The following is a 22,517-nucleotide window of genomic DNA, read 5'->3' as shown; positions in this document are numbered from 1 at the left end:
TACTCGATGTTAAGAAATTCCTCTTCTTAAGAAACGCTTTCCTTGCCATTGCCAGTATACATTTTATATCCTCTCTACTTCGACCATCATCAGTTATTTTGCTCCCCAAATAGCAAAACTCCTTTACTACTTTAAGTGTCTCATTTCCTAATCTAATTCCCTCAGCATCGCCCGATTTAATTTGACTACATTCCATTATTCTCATTTTGATTTTGTTGAGGTTCATCTTATACCCTCCTTTCAAGACACTGTCCACTCCGTTCAACTGCTCTTCCAAGTCCTTTGCTGTCTCTGACAGAATTACAACGTCATCGGCGAACCTCAAAGTTTTTATTTCTTCTCTGTGGATTTTAATGCCTACTCTGAACTTTTCTTTTGTTTCCTTCACTGCTTGCTCAATATACAGATTGAATAGCATCGGGGAGAGGCTACAACCCTGTCTCACTCCCTTCCCAACCACTGCTTCCCTTTCATGACCCTCAACTCCTATAACTGCCATCTGCTTTCTGTACAAATTGTAAATAGCCTTTCGCTCCCTGTAATTTACCCCTGCCACCTTGAGAATTTGAAAGAGAGTATTCCAGTCAACATTGTCAAAAGCTTTCTCGGGTCTAAAAATGCTAGAAATTTAGGTTTGCCTTTCCTTAATTTTTCTTCTAAGATAAGTCGTAGGGTCAGTATTGCCTTACGTGTTCCAACGTTTCTACGGAATCCAAACTGATCTTCCCCGACGTCAGGTTCTACCAGTTTTTTCCATTCCTCCGTAAAGAATTCACATTAGTATTTTGCATCTGTGACTTATTAAACTGATAGTTCAGTAATTTTCATATCTGTCAACTCCTGCTATCTTTGGGATTGGAATTATTATATTCTTCTTGAAGTCTGAGGGAATTTCGCCTGTCTCATACATCTTGCTCACCAGATGGTAGAGTTTTGTCAGGACTGGCTCTCCCAAGGCTGTCAGTAGTTCTAATAAACCCATAGCACCCAGAATATCAGCACCCAATACAAAAATGCTACGAACTTATGCACCAGCCTAATAAAAATCACGTTACCTGTGATAATTAATTTTGAAGTACTTCTTACTTTTTTTTAATATTGTGATGAAGTAGCAATGGTACATGCAGCACCAACAATTTGTACCTGACAATGGCGCAATGCACAAAACGCAGTGGCAGAATAAAAGAGTCGTCTATAGCCGTGGATGAAATACGACACCCTCTCAGTGATTCTTTACTGGTCTCCAACCACCTGCACACAAGACATGACGACAACAGAATGCCGCGGTGTCTGGAAGCCAGAGACGGGACAGAGTCTGGTCCCGGCTGCACACTACGCCTCGCCTCACCTCCTGCAGCACCTGCAGGATCTCCTTCTGGACGGCCTTGCTCTCCTGCAGCAGCTCCTCACCAAACATCTCCTCGTCTTGAGCCTCCGCAAACACGTCTGGCCAGCTCGGACCCTGCAAGCACACGCCTCTCAGTCACACACACAGTTCGCTAATTATATGTTCATTAGTACACAGTTGCAACCTCTCACTACGCTATGGAATGACTCCTTTTTATACACTACTCACCATTAAAATTGCTACACCACGAAGGTGACGTGCTACACACGCGAAATTTAACCGACAGGAACAAGATGCTGTGATATGCAAATAATTAGCTTTTCAGAGCATTCACACAAGGTTGGCGCCGGTGGCGACACCTACAACGTGCTGACATGAGGAAAGTTTCCAACCGATTTCTCATATACAAACAGCAGTTGACCGGCATTGCCTGGTGAAACGTTGTTGTGATGCCTCGTGTAAGGAGGAGAAATGCGTACCATCACGTTTCCGACTCTGATAAGGGTTGGATTGTAGCCTATCACGATTGCGGTTTATTGTATCACGACATTCCTGCTCGCGTTGGTCCAGATCCAGTGACTGTTAGCAGAATATGGAATCGGTGGGTTCAGGAGGGTAATACGGAACGCCGTGCTGGATCCCAACGGCCTCGTATCACTAGCAGTCGAGATGACAGGCATCTCATCCGCACGGCTGTAATGTATCGTGCAACCATGTCTCGATCCCTGAGTCAATGGATGGGGACGTTTGCAAGACAACAACCATCTGCACATACAGTTCGACAATGTTTCCAGCAGCACGGACTATCAGCTCGGAGACCGTGGGTGCGGTTACGCTTGACGCTGCATCACAGACAGGAGTGCCTGCAATGGTGTACTTGATGACAAACCTGGGTGCACGAATGGCAAAACGTCATTTTTTCAGATGAATCGAGGTTCTGTTTATGGCATCACGATGGTCGCATCCGTGTCTGGCGAGATCGCGGTGAACGCACATTGGAAGGATGTATTCGTCATCGCCATACTGGCGTGATGGTATGGGGTGCCACTGGTTACACGTCTCGGTCACCTCTTGTTTGCGTTGACGGCACTTTGAACAGTGGACGTTACATTTCAGATGTGTTACGACCCATGGCTCTACCCTTCATTCGATCCCTGCGAAACCCTACATTTCAGCAGGATAATGCACGACCGCATGTTGCAGGTACTGTAGGGGCCTTTCTGGATACAGAAAATGTTCGACTACTGCCCTGGCCAACATATTCTCCAGATCTCTCACCAATTGAAAACGTGTGGTCAATGGTGGCTGGGCAACTGTCTCGTCACAAGACGTCAGTCACTACTCTGGATGAACTGTGGTATCGTGTTGAAGCTACACGGGCAGCTGTACCTGTGCACGCCATCCGAGTTCTGTTTGACTCAATGCCCAGGCATAGCAAGGCCGTTATTATGGCCAGAGGCAATTGTTCTGCGTACTAATTTCTCAGGATCTATGGACCCATATTGCGTCTAAATGTAATCACGTCAGTTCTAGTATAATACATCTGCCCAATGAATACCCGTTTATCATCTGCATTTCTTCTTGGTGTAGCAATTTTAATGGTGAGAAGTGTAATTACAATAAATTTCCTCAATGAATAATATGACATAATGCTGCACAATTATTTTATACAACTTTCTTTTTCTTTTTACACTAGAGGTTTTTAATTATGACACTGTACTGAAACTGGGGAATGACTCACACTCATGTCTAGTAAACAAGACTATACACCACTTTCACAAACAACATGGTACACCAATATCTCACACATACAATTTATTGGGTCTGTGTTTTTGTGCTCTCTCTCTCTCTCTCTCTCTCTCTCTCTCTCTCTCTCTCTACCACATACCCCACTCCTCCCCAATTATGTACACTTATATTATACCTTCAGAAATTATTCTATGGAGTTGGTGGAGTGGCCAACAAATATTATGTTAGTTTGCACTCGAAGTTAATTTCACTATCCATCAAATTCTGAATACTTCACTTCTTTCTGTGTTAGATTAAAGCTCAGTGAATCATTTCATTTCATGATATTACCACATACACTTTCATTTTCAACTTGTGGAAGTCTCATCATTCTCATGGATGTGGGACACCATCTGACGATACAAATAAAGAAAATGAACCACCAGAGCTGTATCGTACACAGGAATTTATTTAAAATTACTAGTTTCAGCAGAACACTTGTGGCATCTTCAGGTCCACTAAAACTCACTAAAACCAAAAAAGTACTTTCATTTCATGGCCCGTGTATCATAGAACACATATAATACTAGTTGTCATTGGTTGCATACACCAGAAGTGTATGCTCTCTACGATGTGCTGTCACCACTGCCAAATACTTTGTACAGCACACACTACTGATGTATGTAATCCACAGCAACTAGTACTATATCTGTGATACACAGGCCAAGGAATAAAAAAGTACTCCTTTGGTTTTAGTGGACCTGAGCATGCCGTTAAGTGTTCTAGTGAAACTAGTCACTTTAAATAAATTCCTTTGATGATACAACTGTGGTGGTTTGTCTTCTTTATTTACTTGTGTTTTCTGTCAATGACAACATATTAAACAGGAAACACTTTCTAAAGTTCTGCAAAATATTGCTTATTTGGTCGCAAACTGACTTTCTTAGGACATTGCCAGGTGGCAACTGAATGTTGCAAATACAGATAAAATAAGATGCAAATGATACAAAGACTGATGACATATAGTGCGTTTACAAAGGAAAGTATTACATTTTTATGTACAGATTCCAAGACTCTTTAAAAAGGCTTCTGCACAATGTATCACTCTCTACTTTATATAATATTCTTCTGCTGAACAAACACTTTATTTACTCTAGATGGACTGCCTTAAAAGATAATTGCATAAGATAACAAGCAGGAAAAAAAACTCGTCTTTAGGTCAATACAACGAGAGATACTTCTAAGGGCATAACACGCTGAAATGAGCTTCCTGATTAGTTGATTCCAATTTAGTTTGTTATCCAGCTATACCCCAAGAAATTTTACACACTCTACTCTATTCTGTGAATCACCTTAATGTATACTTCTGCAGCTAAAAGGTCATTACTGCTTGTTTCAAAATGCACAATAAAAGTCTGTGCAACTTCAAGCAATATGACCCAGTTAGGGGCCTGTTCATCTGTCACCTGAGCTGTGTCAACACTATGAGAAGAGGTGAGCTGACATTACCTGCAGGACGCAGTGCTGCCCGATGACAAACTCCAGCCGCTTGGTCCAGGGGTTGACAAAGCTGGACCACTCGGTACGGACTCGCGCGTAGCAGCCATTGTGGGCACGGAGCCGGTACGGCTCCCCGTGCAGCGTCGACTCGCACTCTTTGCTCACTGTGGAACGAAGTCGAGCTCAAAATGACATCGTAGAGGTCCACACCTTACATCCATTCATTAAGCACTCCGTTTCGATTACCCACACAGAATTTGACATATCATTCTTAAGGGAACCAATTCGACACATATAATGGCAACTTCAGATCTCTTCAGATCTCTGAGCATGTTATTCACTGTCCGCTCACTTTCTGCCACTAATACCATGTCATCAGCAAATCTTATACATTCTATTCTCTATCCACCAATACATATTCCCCTTTTCCCATCTAAGCTTTTCGCAATAATCTCTTCAAGGTATACGTTAAACAACAGTGGGGAAAGGCAACAACCTTGTCTGACACCTCGTCCAATGCTGCTTCCTTCTGACATTTCATTTCCAATCCTTATCCTTACTTTCTGGTGTAAATATAGATTCTGTATCAGTCGTCTCTCTTTCCAATCTACTCCTTTCCTCTTCAGGATATCCGTCATCGTGTTCCACTGAACTCTGTCAAAAGCCTTTTCTAAATCTATAAAATTACCAAAATTCCTTAATGGCTCATAATGTGCCCAGTCAACCAATCTCTTCTTTTAGTCAAGTTGTGATGTAAATTCCTTTTTTCTCCAACTTGATTCAGCCCCTCCTCATCAGTTACACGATCTACCCATCTAACCTTCAGCACATCTCTATAGCATCATATTTCAAAAGCCTCAGTTCTCTTCTTGTCTAAACTGTTAATCACCCGCGCTGCATTTCCTTACGTGGCTATACTTCAGACAAATACGTTCAGAAAAGATTCGTGACACTCAAATTTATATCAGACAATAACAAATTTCCAGAAATGCTTTCATTTCAGTTGCCAGACCCTCTACTTTGTCCACCATCATATATTTTGCAGTACAAATAGCAACACTCATCTACTACTTTTACTATCTAATTTCTTTAGTACTGTCTGATTTAATTCGACTACATTCCGCTAACCTTACTTTACTTTTGTTGATGTTATCTTATGAACTCTTTTCAAGACACTATCAATTCTGATCAACTGGTTTTCCAAACCTTTTGCTGTCTCTGATAGAATTACAATGTTAATTTAAGGATTTAAATGCTTCTTAGAGGGCTGCTATGAATACTTTTGGTGATGTGGATCCCCCTACTTCAGAGTCCCCTTATTTTGTGTTTTTCATTACCGGTACATTAGTGAAATCTAATGGATGCCGTTTCTTCAACATACTGTACTTTACAGACTTTTATTCGAAAAATTGCCTCCAAAATTCAGGTGCCTGTTATACTCAAAATTAATATAAACGTGTCCAGTGTTTGATTTAAAATTCCCACCAGTATTAAAAATGGTGATATACTTGATGACGCAGGAAATTTATCTCTATCTGGCAACACCGGATTCAACAGGCAGTGGTAGTGCACCGATGTGATGAACATGAGCTGTGGGGATTCACAAGCTTGCTAACGCTGACTCCCTGCTACCCCTACATCACAAACCCAGATCACACTGTCTAGCCTATGACGTGTCATTGCAGTCTATGGTGCCAGTGAACTTGAACTGAAAGCTATTTGGCGGTAACAGTACAATATTTTTGTTAGTGGCTAGTTTCGTAATGGGGGGAAAAAAATACAGTCATATGGTGTGACAAAGAGAAAAAAGAAGAAGAAGAAAGTTGAGATGATGATTTTCAAAAATTTTAAAGGTCAGTTCAGTTTTATAAACTAAGAATTTTTTTTAGTTGGGCTTTGCACTCTTAATAATAAAAATGGTAAAAATGTTAATCTTTTTTAAAAACTTGCTTAAAAATTAAGGTGCATCTTACAGTCCATAGTTTGTTATAGTCTAGTATACATTAATCAGCGAGGTATCGTTGACAACACTGAAGCCTCGTTTCTCGAGGGCTGTTGATGCCTATTTATTTAAAACTGAGTGAAAAGCACTCCCAGAATCTATGAATCCCATACAAATGAATGAATGAAACCTAACATCCTTTTCTGTATCCTCCATCTCAACTGCAGATAAAAGAGATGATGCTAATGGGGTACAGTTTTTATGTTATTTTAATCTGCTTTCTCTTCAAGTAGAGTAATTAAAGTGCTGTTCTGTTTTTGAAGAACTGTCTTCCTTTGCAAACGTGCTGTAAATATTTTTTGCAGTTACCATTTAATGACTTCTGCTCCGGTTGAAATTGTTGCCATTGTAACCTCACCTTTTCCCAGCCACGCTTCACACACTGAACAACTGGTGTTATTTCTGGGATACCATTATCTTCATTATTACTTACACGTTTCTGATTTATCTTTTGAATTACACAAACTTACAAAGAAATCTTTGATTGTTTGCTCAATCTCTTTCTGTTTTAATTACTGTGCCATCTCATTTTTTTCAACTGTTTCTCTTAGTAAATTTTCATTGTCTTCTCGTATCATGTTAAAGACATTTCTGATTACTGTTGTTCCATTTGGAGACTTCAATCATGTTTCTATTCAGCATCTCTGTCGTGTTCTATTATCATCTGCTCACAAGGGAACCTCCCCATCGCACCCCCCTCAGATTTAGTTATAAGTTGGCACAGTGGATAGGCCTTGAAAACTGAACACGGAACAATTGAGAAAACAGGAAGAAGTTGTGTGGAACTATGAAAAAAATAAGCAAAGTATACAAACTGAGCAGTCCATGCGCAAGATATGTAACATCAAGAACGACGTGAGCTCAGGGGCGCAGTGGTCCCGTGGTTAGCGTGAGCATATGCGGAACGGAGGTCCTTGGTTCAAGTCTTCCCTCGAGTGAAAAATTTAATTTTTTATTTTCAGTTTATGTGACAAAATCTTATGTTTTCATCACTTTTTTGGGAGTGATTATCACATCCACAAGAAAACCTAAAGCAGGCAAGGTAGAAGAATCTTTTTATCCATTCGCCAAGTGTACAAGTTAGGTGGGTCGACAACATATTCCTGTCATCTGACGCACATGCTGTCACCAGTCTCGTACAGAATATATCAGACATGTTTTCCTGTGGAGGAACCGGTTGACCTGTGACCTTGCGATCAAATGTTTTCGGTTCCCATTGGAGAGGCACGTCCTTTCGTCTACTAATCGTATAGTTTTGCGGTGCGGTCGCAAAACACAGACACTAAACTTATTGCAGTGAACAGAGACGTCAATGAACGAACGGACAGATCATAACTTTGCGAAAATAAAGAAAGTAAACTTTTCACTCCAGGGAAGAAATGAACCGAGGACCTCTCGTTCCGCAGCTGCTCACGCTAACCACGGGACCCCGGCACTCCTACGCTTACATTATCCTTGACGTTGCGTATCTTGCGTATGGACTACTCAATTTGTATATTTTGCTTATTTTTTTCATAGTTCCACACAACTTCTTCCTGTTTTCTCAATTGATCTCTGTTCAGTTTTTCGAGGCCTACCCACTGTGCCAACTTATAACTAAATCTGAGGGAGGTGCGATGGGGAGGTTCCCTTGTCAGAACTTTCTCCTCTTTAACAGCAACAGTCAGTGCCACAAAACTGACAAGTGTCTCTGGCCTCGATGTCACACGAATTTAGGGTGTGAAAGAACAGGGTAGACGCCACTTGTATTTGGGTACATCTGACAACTGTCTTCATCTGTGCCTAACTAATTGCCCAATTAGCAGAACAGGACACGGCAGGAGACCCCACAAGTCACCACAGAGTTCAGCAGCAGATTATTTGGCACGAAGCACTTGGCAGAATGTTGCAGTACCGACACCAGTCAGCAAGCCCCACATGCAAAGTGCGTCAATGCGGGAAGCACAGTGTCGACCTGTAAAAGCACGTGGCGGGAGACTCACCCAGCTGCCGGTAGACGCGCTGCAGGCCACGCAGGTCGGCCGGGTGGTAGATGTCGAAGACGGGCCGCCCCAGCAGCTGCTGCGGCAGGTAGCCTAGCAGCGACACCGCCTCGCCGTCCACGTGCGTCAGCTTCCCGTCCGCCTGGTGGCGTGTCGAGAACCTGTTGCCGCCCGCCGGCTTCTCGTCCGGCCCTGCGACAGAGATACCGCCACAGTCACGAGTACCTCTCTAGACTGAAATGTCTACAAAAAGTATTTATCTATATAAAAAACAAAGATGCTGTAACATACCAAATGAAAGCGATGGTCTGTTGATGGAGACAATAGAAAACACACAAACACACACACAAATTTCAAGCTTTCGCAACCCAAGGTTGCTTCATCAGAAAGGAGAGGAAAAGATGAAAGGATGTGGGTTTTAAGGGAGAGGGTAAGGAGTCATTCCAATCCCGGGAGTGGAAAGACTTACCTTAGGGGGAAAAAAGGACAGGTATACACTCGCACACACACACACACACACACACACACATATCCAGCTGCACATATACAGACACAAGCAGACATATTTAAAGACAAAGAGTTTGGGCAGAGATGTCAGTCGAGGCGGAAGTACAGAGGCAGAGATGTTGTCGAATGACAGGTGAGGTACGAGTGGCAGCAACTTGAAATTAGCGGAGGTTGAGGCCCGGTGGGTAACGGGAAGTGAGGATATATTGAAGGGCAAGTTCCCATCTCCGGAGTTCGGATAGGTCGGTGTTAGTGGGAAGTATCCAGATAACCCGGACGGTGTAACACTGTGCCGAGATGTGCTGGCCATGCACCGAGGCATGTTTAGCCACAGGGTGATCCTCATTACCAACAAACACTGTCTGCCTGTGTCCATTCATGCGAATGGACAGTTTGTTGCTGGTTATTCCCACATAGAATGCATCACAGTGTAGGCAGGTCAGTTGGTAAATCACGTGGGTGCTTTCACACGTGGCTCTGCCTTTGATCGTGTACACCTTCCGGGTTACAGGACTGGAGTAGGTGGTAGTGGGAGGGTGCACGGGACAGGTCTTACACCGGGGGCGGTTACAAGGGTAGGAGCCAGAGGGTAGGGAAGGTGGTTTGGGGATTTCATACGGATGAACTAAGAGGTTACGAAGGTTAGGTGGACAGCGGAAAGACACTCTTGGTGGAGTGGGGAGGATTTCGTGAAGGATGGATCTCATTTCAGGGCAGGATTTGAGGAAGTTGTATCCCTGCTGGAGAGCCACATTCAGAGTCTGACCCAGTCCCAGAAAGTATCCTATCACAAGTGGGGCACTTTTGTGGTTCTTCTGTGGGAGGTTCTGGGTTTGGGGGGATGAGGAAGTGGCTCTGGTTATTTGCTTCTGTACCAGGTCGGGAGGGTAGTTGCGGGATGTGAAAGCTGTTTTCAGATTATTGGTGTAATGGTTCAGGGATTCAGGACTGGAGCAGATTTGCCACGAAGACCTAAGCTGTAGGGAAGTGACCGTTTGATACGGAATGGGTGGCAACTGTCAAAATGGAGGTTTGGTAGAGGATGTTGTATATATGGTAATGATTATAATATATGTAGTGTTAAAATTAAAAAGTAAGAAATATCGTAACGACCGAACTGATTGAAATTTGTGTATGCCACTTTGAGATGATGTAGTGAGACATCTAGGGACACCAATGTAGTCTTTGTTGTGGTCGTGCACACGAATGGGCACGTGGTGCAAGAGAGAAGCAGGTAGCTTGTTACATCTATCTGACAAAGCAGTATAAGCCTGAGGACATATTGGTGTTTACAATGCAAAATCCAATGACTGAGAAGCAGCAAGATTTCTGACTGTGGAAGGTGTTAAACAGGGCAATATTCACTGACAGACTGTGGCTGTATACGGGGGAGACTGTGCATCCAGAGGAGGCCAGGAGCATTTTAGTGATGACCCGAGGCCAGGCTACGCAAACACAAAATCGAGGCCAAACTTATCGACAAGGTGAACGACGTGACGAACAGCGACTGGCACGTCTCGGTGCAAATGTTGGCAGTGATGGTGGGGGGCCAGTGTCGGAACAGTGAGGACAATTGTGCACGACAGGTTGGGTTACAAGAAGGAGTGCACACGGTGGGCTCAGCAAATGTCAAAAGGTATTTTATACGGGGCTAGTACTGTAATATCTGTTCCAGTAGCGTGAAGACCCTACTTTTCAGGAGCGAGCAGTCACTGGTGATGTCACTTGGAGGCAGAGACGAAGCAGGACAGCGTGCAAAGGAAACATGTGCCACACCTCCCCCTAAGAAATTTAAAGCTGTGCCTTCAGAAGACAAGACGATGCTCAACGCCTATTTGACATCCGAGGTCCGATACTCATCGAATTCCTCAAGCACGGATAAACCTATAACACTGACTCGTATTGTGAGACACACTGTAGTCTACACAAGTCTGTCAAGAGCAAACAGCCTGAGCTTCCCACAGAGGGAGCAATTCGACTCCACGATAATGTGTGTCCACGCGTCTCTGAGGTCACACGTAGTGTAACGGCCAAGTTCAAGTGGGAGCTGCTCGGGCATCTGCCCTACAGCCCGGACATGTTGCAACAGGCAATCCTTCGGCTTGTGAAACAGAGGGATAGTTGTGCTCAAGTCTCTGGTGATTATTTTTGAATAAAGACTTCAATTATACCCACAGTGTTGTTTTGTATGTTCGTTCTTCTGAACACCCCTCATAGCACAAAATAGATGATGGTCAAATGGGTGATGGTTATGCTAGTGGTGTGGTAGTGGTGGTGAAAGAGGAACAATGGTGATGGTGATTGTGAAACTACGACTGTTGGAGGGGTGGTGGTTGCAGCACCTGCACAACAGTTATAGCTCAGGTGACACGATCCACTCACTTTCACTGCTTGCTGTTGACAACAGTAATGCCCACTTCCTCTTCATCCTCAAGCTCACGCATATTAGGCCTACTGCTCGGTTCTGCCTCGGGGTTTGTTTTTTCTGGTAGTGTGAGTTGTACATTAACAGTGACACGACAGTACGTACAGGTTTACTGGTGAAGAGATGACTGACACGCACCTCTTGTGTATATCTATTGAATACAAAGACAGAGCAGAATGACAACGATATCCCGATCTGTTCCTGCAAGCGACAACGGCCACATCACAGCAGTTTTGTGTCCGCAGCTCTCAGTCTAGCGGCTAGCGTTGCCGCCTCTGGATCTCGAGGGCCCGGGTTCGATTCCCGGCCGGGTCGGGGATTTTCTCTGCCCGGGGACTGGGTGTTTGTCTTTTCCCCATCATTTCATCATCATCATCATCATTCGTGGCAGTGGCTACTTGGAGTGTGAAAAAATTGGGGTGTGAAACAATTGGGATGTGAAACAACTGGAGTGTGAAAAAACTGGAGTGTGAAAAAACTGGAGTGTGTAAAAACTGGAGTGTGTAAAAACTGGAGTGTGTAAAAACTGGAGTGTGTAAAAATTGGGACTTTGTACGGGTGCTGACGACTGTACAGTTGAGCGCCCCACAAACCAAACATCATCATCATCACCACCATCACAGCAAGTTTGTACCTGCAATTTTTTACTGGTAGGTCTACCCACGCCACTATGCACCTCTGTTAACATACAACTCACACTGCTGGAAAAACGAACTGAAAACATAACTAAGAAGTACCGAATACAGGTGTGACGGCAAATACAGTAGGCATTATAGTTGTCAACATCGAGTACCGTGGCCGAATATAGCTAGTTTGTTTCCAACCGAAACACACAGTGCATACCATTGAGATTTAAAATTTTGTGTAGATTTTTCAGTGCAACATTAAGATAAACGGAGGTAAGAAATAAAATGAAATCCAATTATTCTCTAACACGGGTCCCTTACACAAAATACTCAGAAAATTCCCAAGAAAAATCTTTGGAATCTTGTCGGTGAAGTTCGAGTTCATCGTGTAGATCGTACTACCTGACATTCTCAGTTCAGTAGGTAATTAAACTCGTGTACAGCACGTATTGCAATTACAGGAGGAAAGTTCGTAACAGGCAGCTGCAAGTGCACCGAGATAAAAGAGCGCAGAGGTTCGACTCACGGGTGTAGGCCGAGCAGACGGCTGTGGCGGTGACGGTGAGGAGCACGCCGGGGGGCAGGGCGGCGGGCGCGCCCCCGGAGGCGGAGGCGGGCAGCTCGTAGAAGGAGAGCTGCAGAGAGAAGGGCCGGTGCACCAGCCGGCGCTCCGCCACGGCGAAGCCGTCACGCAGCGACGGGTAGCGCCGCAGCCGGCAGAACAGCGGTGCCTGCGACGGGGCCTTGGCGGACGACTCGCTGCTGCCCCCTGCGACATGTGAGAACTCTCTCAGCCTAGATTTAATGCACTGACTAATCTGAAGGTTTAGTGAAGCCAGAATCTGCAGCGAGATTTGGATTTCTCTGCTGTTTGGAAATTTACTCACTCGCTGATATTGCACGGCTCAGTTTACTTAAATACATTAACTGAAAGTGACAAAACCAAACTGTGTGCAGAATGAGATTTTTCACTCTGCAGCAGTGTGTGCGCTGATATGAAACTTCCCGGCAGATTAAAACGGTGTGCCGGACCGAGACTCGAACTCGGGACCTTTGCCTTTCGCAGGCAAGTACTCTACCACTGAGCTACCCAAGCACGACTCGCGCCCCGTCCTCCCAGCTTTACTTCTGCCAGTACCTCATCTCCTACCTTCCAAACTTTACAGAAGCTCTCCTGCGAATCTCGCAGAACTAGCACTCCTGAAAGAAAGGATATTGCAGAGGCATGCCTTAGCGACAGCCTGGGGTGTTTCCAGAGTGAAATTTTCACTCTGCACTGGAGTGTGCGCTGATATGAAACTTCTTGGCAGATTAAAACTGTGTGCCAGACCGAGACTCGAACTCAGGACCTCTGCCTTTCGCGGGCAAGTGCTCTGCCACTGAGCTATCTAAGCATGACTCACGTCCTGTCCTCACAGCTTTACTTCTGCCAGTACCTCGGTAGGAAACGAGGTACTGGCAGAAGTAAAGCTGTGAGGACGGGGCGTGAGTCATGCTTGGGTAGCTCAGTGGTAGAGCACTTGCCTGCGAAAGGCAGAGGTCCCGAGTTCGAGTCTCGGTCCAGCACACAGTTTTAATCTGCCAGGAAGTTCCAAATTGTGTGGTCTCCTATGGCCCTTATATAATGTTTGTGTTATTGATTTTTTATTTGAGTGCATGCATTAGGTTAAGAACGTCATCTGTTTCTCTCCAGGCAAACCTCCTAATTCCTGCAAGGGTCCCATTAGTTCCATGTTCTTCTTCAAATTAGTATGACTGGTGCTCTTTTTCTTTTAAAAAAAAAAAGTCTTTGGTTTGGAGGAGACAGTTCTCCATTTAACAAGAAGGGAACTGTAAGTGAACAACCAGGTATGCTGTGCCCTGTGTATCAATGCACTCATTGAAGAAGAAAGTCGACTCAACAACTAGTGGCCAGCAATTCAATTATCGAGAACGGTTGCCTGGTGCTTCAAAACATTTGAAACACTTAAATGCACCATTTTTCGCACTATGGATTACACTAGCACCATTTATGTTGTGATTATGACTATGAGAAGATAAATAAATCCGATTTACGTCTGTGAAATCAATCATTAACAGGTTAAGTTCTCCAACATCGTAAAGAAGTTACTTCACAGACAGAAATTTTCGGGGCTACGTATCCGCTAGTGTCCACCCATAAAAAGCATTCTGATTATGATTAAATTTTCAATTTGTTTTCATTTTGTTAGTTGTGCTGTATATTTGACAATATGCCCACCATACTGGATAGAGATGGTGAGCCTTAATCTGCCACCTTGATAACATCGCATGTCAAAGCTCGTGCCTGGAAGCAGATGTTTCGTTATTTTCCACATTGTTTTATACGAAAATTAGCTGAAAATATGAATAATTTTTATACATAAAATGATGATACGTATTTATTTACTAACCAGGAAGTTTAGTTCTGGCTCATGACCAACACAACTGTGGATTCACAGATTAATTCAAAATCATCTATCTGCATGAAAAAACAGTTCATACAAGCCACTACAATTTTACTACAAAATAACCTCACAAAGACAATCAATTCCCATAAAAGAACATCACTCTTATCTATAGACGATGAAGAGTGCAGTTCTTGAAACTTCCTGGCAGATTCGAACTCTGTGCCAGACCGAGACACAAACTTGGGACCTTTGCCTTTCTCGAGCAAGTCCTCTATTGAAACTTCTGGCAGATTAAAATTGTGTGCCGGGCCGAGACTCGAACTCGGGACCTTTGCCTTTCTTGGGCAAGTGCTCTACCAACTGAGCTACCCAAGCACGACTCACGCCCCGTGGTTTAGCCACAACCTCAGGGATGCTTTCAGAATGAAATTTTCACTCTGCAGCAGGGTGTGCGCTGATATGAAACTTCCCAGCAGATTAAAATTGTGTGCCAGATCGAGACTCAAAGTCGGTAGAGCACTTACCCTTAAATAGGCAAAGGTCCCGAGTTTGAGACTCAGTCAGGTAGACAGTTTTAATTTGCCAGGAAGTTTCATATCAGTGCACACTGTGCTGCAGAGCGAAAATTTTATTCTGGAGTGCAGATCTTGTGCACAAAGTACATTCTTCTGTCTTTCTTTTAAACAAACAAGTCAATATCATTTCCCATGAGGAGCACTGTAAATACACTTAACATTGTCTTCAGTGTATTGTTCCTTAAAATATTTTTACTGTCTTCGGAGTTGAGAGTATCTCTCACTTTAAGCAGTAACCAAAGGTGTCGCACATGCAACTGTCATAAGTTTGCTCCACGTTGTTTTCAGTTCCAGATTATGAAACGGACTTTCAGAGACTGTACACATGCAATGCGAATTTACTCACCCTTGCGGCGAGGCAGTGCGACGCCTGAAGTGATGTTCTGTATGAGGGCCAGCCGGTCGTCAGGGTGCACGTAGTCGATGAAGGACTTGCCGACCCACATGTCACGTGGGAAAGACAGCGCCTGTGTGATGGACGGAGACGTGTAGATGACGGCGCCATCCTGCATCGACACCACCACCGTTAACTCGTCCTGCGGGGCACAGGTGTACTCATTACCAAAACAGCAGATGTAACGAACTCTCGATTAAAATTAAAAAAAAAAAAAATCCCCTAAATAAATTTTATTTTCAGCAAACGCTGTGTAGTTTAACAAGTTTCTTTGTGTGCTCATCATCTGCAGAAAGCACAAAAATGTGGTGTCACCGCCAGACACCACACTTGCTAGGTGGTAGCCTTTAAATCGGCCGCGGTCCGGTAGTATACGTCGGACCCGCGTGTCGCCACTGTCAGTGATTGCAGACCGAGCGCCACCACACGGCAGGTCTAGAGAGACGTACTGGCACTCGCCCCAGTTGTACAGCCGACGTTGCTAGGAAAGGTTCACTGACAAATTGCGCTCTCATTTGCCGAGACGATAGTTAGCATAGCCTTCAGCTACATTTGCTACGACCTAGCAAGGCGCCGTATTCAATTGATATTTATTATGTGAAGCATGTATCATCAAGAGTGATGTTCTACAATTGTGGATTAAAGTTAAGTATTATATCAACTACGTACTTTATTTGCAATTCTCAAGATATTGTCCTGTTCCAGACCTCACGCCAGTCAGCGTGTAATTAAACGCGTGCATTTCGGCCTCCTCTAGAAAAACAGTGTTGGCTCTTCTGCCAACACTACAAAAATATTTGTTTTTGTAACTATGGGACAAACCACTCCACATCTGCACAGCGCCCAAGAGAACGCAGTCACAAACTAACCTCTAGAGAAGGCACAAAAATAATTAGAACCGACAGTAAACGTCATCCCCTAACACTGCGAGAAAATTACTACATACAAAAAACCAAAGCAGAAAAGAAAACCCAGTGGAATGATCAGCTTTTCTTGCTTATTTTGAACTCACCTTAAGGGGAGGCCGCCAATTGTGAAATTCAGATTCGATTCAAACTGCGCATAATAAAAGCTCATGGCCAGTGTAATGTGGCAAAGCACCAAGATGCACTTCTCAGCCGTGGTCGAGAAAATCGACAGTTAAAAGAAACCGTGGCGGTGAAATACTCTATACGATTAATAACTTTTCACAGCGTCATGGCGCAGCGGTAAGCGCTCGGGTTTGTAATCCGAATCAATGTGCACAATCCCTTTGATGTCAAAAAAAACAATCATCATTGCCTTGAATTTCGATTTTGACATTCGTGCTTTTTTTTTGTCGTGGAGAACCAGGAGTTTTCCAATGCATCGATTGGCATTTAGTTTCGGGATCGTAAGTAAAAAACCACGATTCATCGCAAGTAATAACATTTTGTAAGAAGGTGGGATCACTTTCAATGTTTTCCAGGATGTCAGAACAAATCATTCTTCGGCGTTCCTTTTGTTCAATTGTGAGACACTTTGGAACCATTTTTGAACACACTTTGTTCATGTTGAAACTTTCATGAAGAATCTGCCTAACACTTTCCTTGTCAACTCCTGTTAACTCAGACACTGCTCTGATTGTTAAACGGCGATCTTGTCGAACAAGTTTACCGATTTTTTCAATGTTTGCATCAGTTTTTGCTGACAATGGTCTGCCAGTGCGAGTGTCATCACTGGTGTCTTCGCGGCCATCTTTAAATCGTTTAAACCACTCAAACACTTGTGTTCGCGATAAACACTCATCGCCGTACACTTGTTGTAACATTACAAACGTTTCACTTGCAGATTTTCCTAGTTTGAAACAAAATTTGATGTTAACACGCTGTTCTTTCTGTACACTCAACATTTTCCGACGCACAGACAAAACGTCAACTACTTAAAACAGACGCCACGGGCAGACTGAGTGCAGGAGGCAGATGAAACTCGAGCAGTAGGCGGAGCGAGAGTCACGTGACAGGCCACGCGACTTTCAGCCTTATTGCATTCGTTTTATTGTTTCACCAGTACTAGTCCGGTTTTTTTCTAGCCACACCTCGTATGTGATAAAGCCCTGAATAAAGAAAGTACCGCCAACTCGGCAGTCGCCACGATTTTGGTTATTGCAACGTTATGGAGAGAACTGTAAAGCTCTCATTTGTGAAGAAGTGAAAGGCACCTAAAGTGCCTGTGATATCCTAATGCGTAAGTAAACAATGAACTAGAGTTTGTTAACTAATTATTGCGCGTGGCTTTTGAATGACATCAACGATGGTTTGTTACACCCTTTCCTATAGGCTACATTATGAATGACAACGCATGGTTTCATCTTTCCAGTCACGTGAATTCGCAGAACACGAGGTCCTGGGCCTCAATGATGAAAAACCCGGCGTTTGGTACGGTGTAACAGGGACGCACATTGTTGGACCGATATTGTTCGACACTATCCTCAATACGGTTGCACATATGAAAATTTGATTCATTTTGTGGTCAACTCACCGAATAGGAAAGAGAATAATGCTTCTTCCAGCAAGAGTGCGCAACATGCCACATACCTACAGTATTCTTGGAACGAGTCCACGATGTTTTCACTGAGGAACAAATTGTCAGCAAACGGGTCGACCACGTTTGCCAACAGAGCATGAACAAATTGTTGACAGTCCTCAGAAATTAAATATGTAGGTGTGCAGTCCTATAGTTGCATGCATGACTATGGTCGTCCGCAGAACACATAACATCTTTCCTTTACTTGTGTGTGAGGAATGTTTCCTGAAAGTTTGGCCGTGCCTTTTTGTAACACCCTCTATAACTTAGTTCCATTCAGTTAACAGTCCTGGTTCTAAAATATCCGTAATGGATAAGCATAAGGTGATATTAACGTTCCAAGCAGAAAGCTGTCATTGAGTTTTTTTTTTTTTTTTTCCCTTGTAGAGTGTTTACGGAGACCTGGCAGTGAACAAAAGCACGGCGAGTCGTTGGACGAGGCGTCGGTCGTGGCAGCAAGGTCACAACTTGACGTCACAAATGGTTACGGCGACTTGTCCGTCGGACTCACCTTATTGCCGGCGGCGGGCTGCTGCGGCTGCGTCTGGCCCTGGTGCAGAGAGCGACTTCTCGCGCCAAACTCCTTCTCATCCTGTGGTGACGCCTCTGCTTCCGCCTCCACGGCTCCTGCTTGCAAAAAAAAAAAACCATTCCTTCTGCACTCAGTACTCCCCGCGAACAAAGTAGTGTAAATAAACAGATTTACTTCCCGTGGATAGGGTTCGCAGTCAGGCAGAAGCACAATTTTAGAAGTAGCGCACTTGATAGTGGCCAGATGGACGAAACTGCAAAATTTGATTCTAGAAATTAAAAAAAAAAAAAAAAACCTTCCAAACCGTTCGTACTTCACCGTACGGCCGCAATTAAAGACGGCAGCTCTAAGTATGGTGAGCTACGGACAGCCGCTAAAAATTACATTCTTTCATCGAAAATGTCTGTAGTTAGTGGATTAACATGGTAGATAACGAACCTTTGTATAACAACCATATTAGTAAAAAGCTGTCCTCTTTGCGTGCTATAACTTGACAAAATCTCTCTTGGATACCTCTAACCGTTTGTAAGAAGTCCAGCGCACTCGAGCAGATATAATTTCGATGGATTGCTCACGCGCTGCCTGCGATATGTAAGCTGTAAGAGAATCTGAGACCAGTAGGCAGTAGGAACTGTGTAGCAGTAGATGTAAGAAGTTGGTAGCGAGCAGTCGTGTCTATCGAGTTGGCTGGGCCGGTCGTGGGGAGCGATGGCAGTGCCTGAGCGATGTTGTTGATGTTGTTGTTGTGGTCTTCAGTCCTGGGACTGATTTCATGCAGCTCTCCATGCTACCCTATCCTGTGCAAGCTTCTTCATCTCCCAGTACCTACTGCAACCTACATCCTTCTGAATCTGCTTGGTGTATTCATCTCTTGGTCTCCCTCTACGATTTTTACCCTCCACGCTGCCCTCCAATGCTAAATTTGTGATCCCTTGATGCCTCAGAACATGTCCTACCAACCGATCCCTTCTTCTAGTCAAGTTGTGCCACAAACTCCTCTTCTCCCCAATTCTATTCAATACCTCCTCATTAGTTATGTGATCTACCCATCTAATCTTCAGCATTCTTCTGTAGCACCACATTTCGAAAGCTTCTATTCTCTTCTTGTCCAAACTATTTATCGTCCATATTTCACTTCCATAGATGGCTACACTCCATACAAATACTTTCAGAAACGACTTCCTGACACCTAAATCAATACAGGATGTTAACAAATTTCTCTTCTTCAGAAACGCTTTCCTTGCCGTTGCCAGTCTACATTTTATATCCTCTCTACTTCGACCATCATCAGTTATTTTGCTCCCCAGGTAGCAAAACTCCCTTACTACTTTAAGTGTCTCATTCCCTGAGCATCACCCGACTTAATTCGACTACATTCCATTATCCTCGTTTTGCTTTTGATGATGTTCATCTTATATCCTCCTTTCAAGACACTATCCATTCTGTTCAACTGCTCTTCGAAGTCTTTTGCTGTGTCTGACAGAATTACAATGTCATCGGCAAACCTCAAACTTTTAATAGCTACTCCGAATGTTTATTTTGTTTCCTTCTCTGCTTGCTCAATATACAGATTGAATAACATCGGGGAGAGGCTACAACCCTGTCTCACTCCCTTCCCAAGCACTGCTTCCCTTTCATGGCCCTCGACGCTTATAACTGCCATCTGGTTTCTGTACAAATTGTAAATAACCTTTCGCTCCCTGTATTTTACCCCTGCCACCTTCACAATTTGAAAGAGTGTGTTCCAGTCAACTTTGTCAAAAGCTTTCTCTAAGTCTACACATACACATAGTGTATAGGGGAATACACAAAGTGTATTTCCCTACAAATTGACATTACAATCACCTCTGTGGGTAATACGAATTAATTTATACGAATTTTCAAAGTTGTAAAGATCTTTTTGAAACACGTCGTATTTTTCTCCAGAGGCAGAGGACTCACCGTTGCTGTTGGAGCTGGAGGGGCAGGACAGCGACTGGGAGAAGGCGGCGGACGCGTCGTCCTGCGCCGCGACGCCCCCGGCGGCAGCCGACGCCGCCCCCGGCGCCTGGGCGTCCGCCTCCGCGGCCGGCGCCGCCTCCTCCGCAAGCTCGGGGGCGGAGGGCGGCGCCGCGCCGGCCGGCGACGCCCCCGCTTGCGCCGCGGAGGCGGCGTCGGTCTCGGTGCGAGAGAGCGGCGCGGCCGCCGCCTCCGCAGTGGGGGCGGAGGAGGCCGACGGAGCCTCCGGCGGCGCCTGCTCCGCCTTGAGCTTCTTCTTGCGGTGGTCCTTGTCTTTGGATCGCGGCGGCGGGAACGCGTCGTTCCTGCAGACACACCGCGCAGCGTTACACTCCCTCGTCTCTGGGCAATCTAGGGGACTTCAAAAAGTCAGCTACTCTATAAATAGTACAATTCTCGAGGCTGTCAATTCAACTAAGTCAAACGTCCCCTTAGAAAAATTGTACATGACTTTGCTTACACTGACACACAATATTTTTAGCGCAACGCAGTATGACTTTCAATATTCCCTACAAGAGAATGGCCCTGACTAAATTAACCTATACGTTTCACAAATCACTTACCTCACAAAAATCTTCGTCACTCGAAGTACTGCAATACAGCGAGCGCCACTACTGCCAGCTAAGTAAAAGATTCAAACTACGGATGGCACTAACTATTGATAGGCATAGTTAGCAAATGAAAGATTTTGATATATATATATAAGTTCATGACACCCATTCTGACAAATGTACTGTTTCTGATGGACACATGTCCAGATCATCCGCTTTCAAAAATTCGCCATCTCTCCCCACATCCACCACTGCTGGCGGCTCACCTCCAACTGGGCAACGCCACGTAGCGCTCTGCATGAAAATCACTGGCTGCGCTGTGTGCAGTCTGTGGCTGGTTGGCATTGTTGTAATATTCTCTATTGTAGTGTTGGGCAGTTGGATGTGAACAGCGCGTAGCGTTGCGCAGTTGGAGGTGAGCCGCCAGCAGTGGTGGATTTGGGGAGAGAAATGGCGGAGTTTTAAGAGCGGACGATATGGACGTGCGGCCATCAGAAACAGTACATTTGTAACAATGGATGTCATGAACTGATATATATATATTATGACTTTTGAACATTATTAAGGTAAATAAATTGTTTGTTCTCCATCAAAACCTTTCATTTGCTGACTATGCCTATCAGTAGTTAGTGACTTCAGTAGTCAGAATCTTTTATTTAGCTGGCAGTATTGGCGCTCGCTGTATTGCAGTAGTTCGAGTAACGAAGATTTTTTTGAGGTAAGTGATTTGTGAAAGGTATAGGTTATTGTTAGTCAGGGCCATTCTCTTGTAGGGATTATTGAAAGTCAGACTGCGTTGCGCTAAAAAATATTGTGTGTCATTTTAAGCACAGTCATGTACAATTTTTCTAAGGGGGCGTTTCATAAGTACCTGGGTGTTAAAATTACGAACAACTTCAGTTGGAAAGACCACATAGATAATATTGTGGGGAAGGCGAGCCAAAGGTTGCGTTTCCTTGACAGGACACTTAGAAGATGCAACAAGTCCACTGAAGAGACAGCTTACACTACACTCGTTCGTCCTCTGTTAGAATATTGCTGTGCGGTGTGGGATCCGTACCAGGTGGGATTGACGGAGGACATCGAAAGGGTGCAAAAAAGGCCAGCTCGTTTTGTATTATCACGTAATAGGGGAGAGAGTGTGGAAGATATGATACGCGAGTTGGGATGGAAGTCATGAAAGCAAAGATTTTTTTTCGTCGCGGCGAGATCTATTTACGAAATTTCAGTCACCAACTTTCTCTTCCGAATGCGAAAATATTTTGTTGAGCCCAACCTACATAGGTACGAATGAACATCAAAATAAAATAAGAGAAATCAGAGCTCGAACAGAAAGGTTTAGGTGTTCGTTTTTCCCCCGCGCTGTTCGGGAGTGGAATGGTAGAGAGATAGTATGA

At 44.2% G+C, this 22,517-nt stretch overlaps 1 protein-coding gene and 1 non-coding gene across 2 annotated transcripts in view; both read right to left on the bottom strand.

Moving 5' to 3' along the window:
* Positions 1-22,517, bottom strand: part of LOC126232193 (period circadian protein-like) — a 169,700-nt gene that overhangs the window by 68,785 nt on the left and 78,398 nt on the right. Inside the window, exons 4-10 of the mRNA XM_049942490.1 lie at positions 20,513-20,874; positions 18,551-18,666; positions 15,448-15,637; positions 12,645-12,887; positions 8,561-8,752; positions 4,586-4,740; positions 1,349-1,462 (exon numbers count right to left, since the gene is read on the bottom strand). Of these exons, the coding sequence (XP_049798447.1) occupies positions 1,349-1,462; positions 4,586-4,740; positions 8,561-8,752; positions 12,645-12,887; positions 15,448-15,637; positions 18,551-18,666; positions 20,513-20,874 (1,372 nt within the window). The remainder of the gene's footprint in view (positions 1-1,348; positions 1,463-4,585; positions 4,741-8,560; positions 8,753-12,644; positions 12,888-15,447; positions 15,638-18,550; positions 18,667-20,512; positions 20,875-22,517) is intronic.
* On the bottom strand, positions 14,828-14,902 carry Trnas-aga (transfer RNA serine (anticodon AGA)). The gene has a single exon. It is a non-coding gene; the product is annotated as a tRNA-Ser (tRNA).

This window comes from Schistocerca nitens, unplaced genomic scaffold (genome assembly GCF_023898315.1).
Source record: "Schistocerca nitens isolate TAMUIC-IGC-003100 unplaced genomic scaffold, iqSchNite1.1 HiC_scaffold_466, whole genome shotgun sequence".
NCBI classification, from domain to species: domain Eukaryota; kingdom Metazoa; phylum Arthropoda; class Insecta; order Orthoptera; family Acrididae; genus Schistocerca; species Schistocerca nitens.
The sequence above is the reverse complement of the archived record's forward strand: the minus strand, read 5'-3'. Positions and strand labels throughout refer to the sequence as shown.